Below are 7798 nucleotides of genomic sequence, written 5' to 3' on the forward strand. Positions count from 1 at the left end.
CATGCACTTAGGCCGGTTGGTGAGCGAGTATAAAAAGTGTGGTCGCAGTAGCAGAGAGCGACAAGACCTCGGCTTTGATGACGCAGGAGAGCTCCGCACGCCCTCTGTACGCAGCGTCCGCATGCTGCGCCAGCTGCTGGTGCAGCAGCTGCTCCTCTGCTCTTGACTGCAGCGGCGTCACGTCTATAGGGTCAATCTTGACTGTGATCCGCTCCATACCGTCACCAACCTGCAGTCATACGACATTATGAGACCAAGTCAACAATCACATCGTAGTTAAAGACTTCGTCATTTTTAATTGTGATAGAAGGCATCAAACTTAATTCACTGACCCATAGTGAGCCTATTAGAGTTTCTTACCATTATTAGATATCAGAGTTTGTTACTATTGACACATGTTATTTCTTCCTGTTTTTCCATTTTTAAAACAAAAACCGTAGTGGTAGTCAACATAAAACCAACTGCTTTCCAATTCATTGGAATTTCAAAAATTCATTGTCAGTGATCACACAGAATTTGACAAAAAATGTCTTCCAGTATAGGTTAATTCTTGATATCATCATCCTAAGTTATATATCAGAACATTTGCAATTTCATACATAACATAGATAAGTAACAACCTTTAATGTAAAGACATTTTGAAATTTTTCATCCTACAACTAAACCAATTATTAAACTGTTAGAGAAACTAACTTCAAAAATTTCTGAATAAAAATAGAATTTTTTCAATCAAACTTGTCTAAATGAAGAGTTCTACCATATATAAATGGATTTATTGCATGAACTGAACTGACCTGCATGGAAAATAGATTTTTTTTTTCAATCAAACTCGTCTAAATGAAGAGTTCTAAATGGAGTTATGTTATGAACTGAACTGACCTGCATGGTGCCAGTGGTAGCGAGCTGCTTGCCCTCAATGTACTTGAACTGCGCATCCATGGCGCTGAGATTGTCCACTGCACTGATGGGGATGGAGATGGATTGCATTTGTGATGACGTCACAATTGTGCCTTGTGAAATCCCTACCCGAACATGCTGCTGCTGCTGCTGCTGTTGCTGTTGTTGTTGTTGCTGTGAAACATTTGTGGTGACCATGTTGAGTGGTCCATATTGGTGCTGGGCTGTAAGTACAAATTGACAATTCAGTAAAGTATGATAATTTTTAAGCAAGGATAATCTCTTGTCATTAGGTTAATAGCCATTAACAGTGGCTGAATTAAATATTTCAATTACAATTACTTAAATATCAAATTAATATTGAATAATTAAATATAATATGGGCACCAAATGTGCTTAATAATTTGTAAGATCTAACAATTGATTGGTATTTCAAGGAATCGGGACAATTAATTGAAATAAAAACTTTATAATTAAATAAAATAAAATGAAGGGAACAAGACATCATAACATTAAAACTTATTAAAAGAACAGTTGACATTATTACCAGCAGATGTAAACACGGTCGTGGCATTGATGACCTCCGCATGATGGCCTGCCACCGAGCTGATGTAGTTTGGGCTCCTGATGCTGGCATCGATGATGCCGTTTGTGTTGACGGGCAAGAAACTGGGCCCTGCATCATCCGAGGTCTTGGTTGTGGTCACCAATTGGGCACTCGGCACAAAGTGGAAGCTGGTGAGCTGGTTCCTTGGCACCTCCAGCATGTGAGACAACGGGTTGCCCAAGCTGTCCTTGTTCATGACGAGCAGCAGCTCAGCCAGGCTGGAAAACAGTATAGCTTCAGTACATTTGTAAAAAGACTCTATTCCTTCTATTATAAAGACTCTATTCCTTCTATTATAAAGACTCTATTCCTTCTATTATAAAGACTCTATTCCTTCTATTCTAAAGACTCTATTCCTTCTATTCTAAAGACTCTATTCTTTCTATTCTAAAGACTCTATTCCTTCTATTCTAAAGACTGTTCCTTCTATTCTAAAGACTCTATTCCTTCTTATCTAAAGACTCTATTCCTTCTATTCTAAAGACTCTATTGCTTCTATTCTAAAGACTCTATTGCTTCTATTCTAAAGACTCTATTGCTTCTATTCTAAAGACTATTCCTTCTATTCTAAAGACTCTATTCCTTCTATTCTAAAGACTATTCCTTCTATTCTAAAGACTCTATTCCTTCTATTCTAAAGACTATTCCTTCTATTCTAAAGACTCTATTCCTTCTATTCTGAAGACTCTATTACTTCTATTCTAAAGACTCTATTCCTTCTATTCTAAAGACTCTATTCCTTCTATTCTAAAGACTCTATTCTTTAGGATATTTGTAAAAAGACTCTTTTCATTTGCAATGAAATTTTGCAAATTACTGCCTGGTGAGACTTCAAAAGAGAAATATAGGTAAATGTTCACATTCAAAATAGACAAATAGGAGCTGAGCCAAGCAAATAAGTTTGTTGAAACTGGGCATTTATATTGTTGCGCAGTAGTACGGTAGTATTATGGAGAATGGTACTCAGGATGGCCTACCTCTTGGGCATTCTTCTAGAAATAAAATATGCCAACAAGTTCATTGAAAAATTGTTATACCTTGTCTTTGAACAGCAGTGAAACATATAACATATGACACATATTTAAATGATTGGTGAAGGCCATTTCAATTTCAGGGTTCTGTGAGATGGTGCCAAGTAATTTTTAGATGGGCCATCAATGATATGGTAAAAACCATACACAATATAGAGACATTTTAACAGCAACAAACGTGAATTTATATGTGTGTCTCGCCAAGGAATTGAATAATTTGGTTCTCAAAAAATTCACTTTAATCCTTACAATTTAATAGTTTTTGGTACAATTTGCTAATTTTGGTATAGGGTATTTAGTATATGCTTTGGAACATTCTGCTACATTTATCAAGTATTACTGTCATTAATTAATTACTGCATATGTAATACTTTGATGTAGGTGGCTCAGAGTAGCTGATGTTCGACTGGCAACTGTGAGATTAGATTGACACAGCCTTGTTTTATCATGGAGATGTATTTCTACATCTCCATGATCTCCATGTACATCTCCTCCACTAACTGGCAACGTTGTAATATTGTACTTGGTGGTGGGATCCAGATGATTGTGAATATGTGATTGCATTGAATGACAGAGTTCATAAATATTTAAAATAATATTTTATGCATTCTGCATAATTAGTTGCATTTTTTACTTGAAAAGCTTGCAACAGAGTTTGAACAAGCATATTAAACAGGATGCAGAGTTTGGTAAATGTGTCACCAATTTTTCCATGTGTAGACTATAAATTCTGCCAACATTATATACGTCAGTACCCAACATGCGTTGCAGCATTGCTGACAGTCTTCACAAATGTGTCATCGGAAGTCTTCAAGATGCGTTGCAAACATAATTTTCATCAAAATTCTTACAAAACCAACTTTGATGAGTGAATCTTTAACACGTTGGCCGCGATGTGCGCCATATATGTACATGCTGTACTTCTCAAAATCGCGATGTGTACACATGTGGTACATTCATATGAAAAATACATATTTTTTATAAAATCTTACTACTCTTTCAAATTTAAAATTTCAATGATACAATTCAATAGGCAAGTTGGGGGATGCTTTGAAGTCAACTACTGCTTAGAGACATAGTTTTATTTTCAAATGCAAGTAATACAAAGATTATGAAATTTGTGTCCATTGATGAAAGCAATATATATATATATCTATCTTTGCATGAAAAGAAAATAAAATATTTTCTTATTGATCTGAAACTACAAAATTGGGTGTTGCCAACATCATTAAATTTCATACCTGATAGAAAAACAATTATCACACATGTACCTATGGTTTTCCTTCAGTCATCAAAATATTTTTTTACCCTTCGCGTTCCACATTTGCTACGGCACTTCCCTCATTTGCTGAGAGTATGTTGTAGCATTCATGGCAGCGCATCCTGGCTTTAGTTCTAGTTGGTTCAATGAAAGTGGGCTGTCCTCTGTCCCACTCGATAATTTGAGATATACATCCTGATTTTACTATTTCTCTGAAATGCTGCTTCAGCTGCTTGTAACAGAAGCTCAAGACAATGTCTTGAGGTAAATGATCTCTATAAGGTAAATATAACTGAACTAACAATGTAAATACCCTCAATTTTATTCAGGATTATGGAAACCTGGACACCAATCTCTTTCCATAGTAATTTCCATGCATAATATACATTCTATGGTTTTCGTTCACAAAAAGCTAAGAGATACCGGTAGTCATAATGTGTGCAATTATGACTCAAAACTAATGTAGATTTCTTGCGCGCATCACTCTCAGTGATAAAAGTGATAACTTTAGGCGTTTTTCCGCTATCTGAGCCATAGATGCATGTCTTTGCTTGTTACACACTGCCCATAGTCTAGACGCTGGACAACAAATGATACACATGCATCATGTATGGCGTGGCAGTATCATGTATATCATGTATATCATGTATAATTATGTATAGGTCCCATAGGCTTATCTTGCCGACCAATCTTCACAAAGATAACAAAATAAGAAGCCAATAAATGTTTAGATAAACAACAGTGAACTTTAATTGCGGAACTAATTTACCGGACAAACATGCGGGCATTACTGATGGAGGTCTTGGGTCGCTTACATAGGGAACCCAAAGGCGCACTATTAGTTAATGATTATTTAATAATTAAATTTTTAAAATATTTATTTAATGATGAAACTAAATTAATTTCATTCATCACATTTCAGAAGTATCGAATGCATTCGATTTAAATAAATTCACGTAAAATTCCAGTCATTTATGGCGTCAAGAGAAAAAAAATCATGTTTCAAATATTGACATTATTAAAAAAATTAAGTTATTTATATTATATTTTTACGTGATGGATTAAATGAATGTGAAACACGGACACATGGTGATAATTTTTTACATAGATGATTTTTTAAAAGCGATTGTTTTCTTAACGATTATCATGAATATGATTTTTTGTTAATGATTTCGTATTAAATTCACTTTTCAATACTCGAGTAATTGGTATCAATGCCTCCATTTTATTAGTTCAGCTATAATTTATATATAATATAAATAAAATTAAAAAATTCTACAAAAAGAAAAAAATAATAATCAGTGACGACATCATCACGACTTANTGAACTTGATTCATACATAGGATATAACCTAGTGAACTAAAACAATATAAAAAACTATTCAAACGAGACAAAGGAATGAAGTTCCAAGCAAACGCGGTCACTCCAACACAAGGGAGCCCTCGCCCCACACTACGTGTTGTGTTGTTAAGTATTTACAGCTTTTTAATTTATTTATTTATTTAATTTTACAGTTTTTTAATTGATAATGCCTTGGTAACCCCGGTTACCAAGGCAACCCAATACCCCAGCCATCCCATGTACACTCAAGGAAATAAGTGTATCTTTGTCAATGTAGTGACACTTCTTGCCCTGAGCCTATACTTTAAAAAAAAGTTAAGAGGTCGTAAGTTCATCAGCCAATCATTGACGGCCTTTCATGCCAAATCCACCAATCATAGACAAGAAAATAGAGCGTAAGTACTTACGTTCACTTAGCGAGTTTTGAAAGTATGGCCCCGGGTCATCCTGACACAGTTTGACCCAGCAAAAAGGTGTATCAGTGCTACGTCTGCTCTCTACCGGTGCTGTATGATAGAAAGTGTCACAATTTGGACGAGATTACCTATTCATTTTCTGAGTATGAAAAATCTATTCAGGTGGTAAATTCGCGCATGAATTCGACAAGATAATTACACTATGGCTGCTGACATGAACGTTTACCTCGATTAGAATTTAGTTACATCATTAAACTTAAACCAGCGTATAAATAATCAAATGAAACATTACGTTGCTCAAATAAGATTTTCACAAACACATTGGATCTTTCAAGTGCTTTCCCCAGCGAAAGCAAAAAACAAAATTCTGGTTTCTTCTGAACAGTTCTTACAAAAATTAAAACATTTTGTACATTATTTTGCTTAAAAATCCGTATAAAAACAGCTTTATATACTGGATTAGAACTGTGCACTCACACTACGGGACACGAAAGTGGTTTCTTGCAACATTTGCATTGTAACGCACAAACAAAAAATGTAGTCTCGGCAGTCATATTTGTCCCAAAATCTCAGATTTAAAGTCCCAAGAAGACATGTTACAGCCTAAGAAGTGGAACCTACGAAGTTTGCCGAGTATAAACCGTGCAAAAAAATTCACTGCAAGTCCATATTTCAGTATTTTGTACAGTCCAAAATTCTAGACGGGATAGCAATAATTGCGATCACGTAGTCTGACCATCGTTAGTCAGATTGAAAACTTTCCAGCGAGACAAAAAAAGGAAAAAAAAAACTGTAAGCTTGTCTTCCCTAAAACAATTATTGCCTTGATCCCCACACTCCCAACCCTTCATCATGTTTGCCCAGAAGTCCCCACTAGGACTTGTTCAAGTCCCCCACTAGGACTTGTTTGCATGCTTGCCGCCCACGGAGTGTAGGAGTCCCCACTAGGACTTGTTCAAGTCCCCACTAGGACTTGTTCAAGTCCCCCACTAGGACTTGTTTGCATGCTTGCCGCCCACGGAGTGTATGGACGACATGTGCGTGCGAAGGCTGGCCTTGCGTGCCGTCATGAAGTCACACTCAGAACACTTGTGGGGCTTCTCCTTGAGGTGCACAGTCGAGATGTGGGCCTTCAGGTTGGACTTCCTCGCGGTTCTGAAGCCACACAAGGTGCAGTGGAAGGGCTTATCTGAGCCTTCAGTAACCGTGGTCACGCCACTGATGATGGACTGAGTGTGCTGCTTCTGCTGCTGCTCCTGCTGCAGCTGCTGCACGTGCTGCGTTAACTGCTGCTGCTGCTGCTCGGCGGGAACAGCGATGGCAGCTTCTTCGGGTAAAGATGGATGTGTCTCTGGGACTTGAATTTGCTGGGTTATTTGTTGTTGTTGCTGCTGTTGGTCTTCAAGTTGTTGTTGTTGAGCTTGAGTTGAATTGGATCTTTTTTTGGAGTACCGTAAACATTGCAGAGGGTTGAAGGATTTCGCGTCGATGGAGTGGAACCGGTCCATGTGTTTCCTGAGCAGCGTTTTGAGTGCAGCGGAATAATCGCACTCTGTGCACTTGTAAGGCTTGTCGTTGGAATGAATTGCACGTAAATGAACCTTGAGGTTAGACTGTTTCTTCGTACGATATTCGCACTCATTGCACTCGTAAGGTTTGAGGTCAGAATGTATGGTTAGCGTGTGTTCTTTAAGCGTAGACTTTCTAGCCGCTGCGTATTCACATTGCGAGCATTTGAACGGCTTCTCGCCCGTGTGTATAGCCATGACGTGGACTTTAAGTCTGTGTTTACGTTCTGTCTCGTATGGACATTGTTGACATTTAAAAGGTTTATAGGGCTTCTCCTCCTTGATGGTCACTGACGGGGCACCGGCGTCGCCCTCCACTGCTGCAGGGACGTGCGTGTACAGGAGTCTGTCGACCACGTCATCTCCTGACGAAGGCGCTGCTGAAGCTGTGGTCTGTGGCAGACTAACTTGCTGCTGTTGTATGTGCTGCAGAAATATACACTTAAATTAGAGCTAGAAAATTTTTGTATTGTACAACGTCAAGAAAAAGGTAATAGGAGCCATGAAATTATGAAAAGAAAAGAGGTAGACTGTGGCAGACTAATTTGCTGCTGTTGTATGTGCTGGAAAAAATACATTCAATTTAGAGCTAGAAAAATTTGATATTTCATAAACGTCAAAAAAAGTAATAGGAGCCATGAAATTATGTAAAGAAAAGAGGTAGATTGTGACACTA

The 7798-nt window shown here is 37.5% G+C and overlaps 2 protein-coding genes across 2 annotated transcripts; both read right to left on the reverse strand.

The window, feature by feature from the left end:
• Positions 1 to 67: 67 nt before the first annotated feature.
• LOC108677322 lies at positions 68 to 2492 on the reverse strand (the record flags this gene model as incomplete). Its single annotated transcript, XM_018165540.1, has 4 exons — positions 2482 to 2492; positions 1445 to 1722; positions 880 to 1121; positions 68 to 229 (listed from the first exon to the last, which is right to left on the reverse strand). Coding segments are annotated over exons 1-4 (693 nt in total), but the record flags the coding sequence as incomplete, so codon positions are not given.
• Positions 2493 to 6334: 3842 nt separating this feature from the next.
• On the reverse strand, positions 6335 to 7548 carry LOC108677323 (zinc finger protein 510-like; the record flags this gene model as incomplete). The annotated part of the gene is made up of 1 exon (XM_047883756.1): positions 6335 to 7548. A coding segment is annotated over one exon (1005 nt), but the record flags the coding sequence as incomplete, so codon positions are not given.
• Between the last annotated feature and the right edge of the window lie 250 nt (positions 7549 to 7798).

This window comes from Hyalella azteca, unplaced genomic scaffold (assembly GCF_000764305.2).
Source record: "Hyalella azteca isolate HAZT.00-mixed unplaced genomic scaffold, Hazt_2.0.2 contig13567, whole genome shotgun sequence".
NCBI lineage: Eukaryota > Metazoa > Arthropoda > Malacostraca > Amphipoda > Hyalellidae > Hyalella > Hyalella azteca.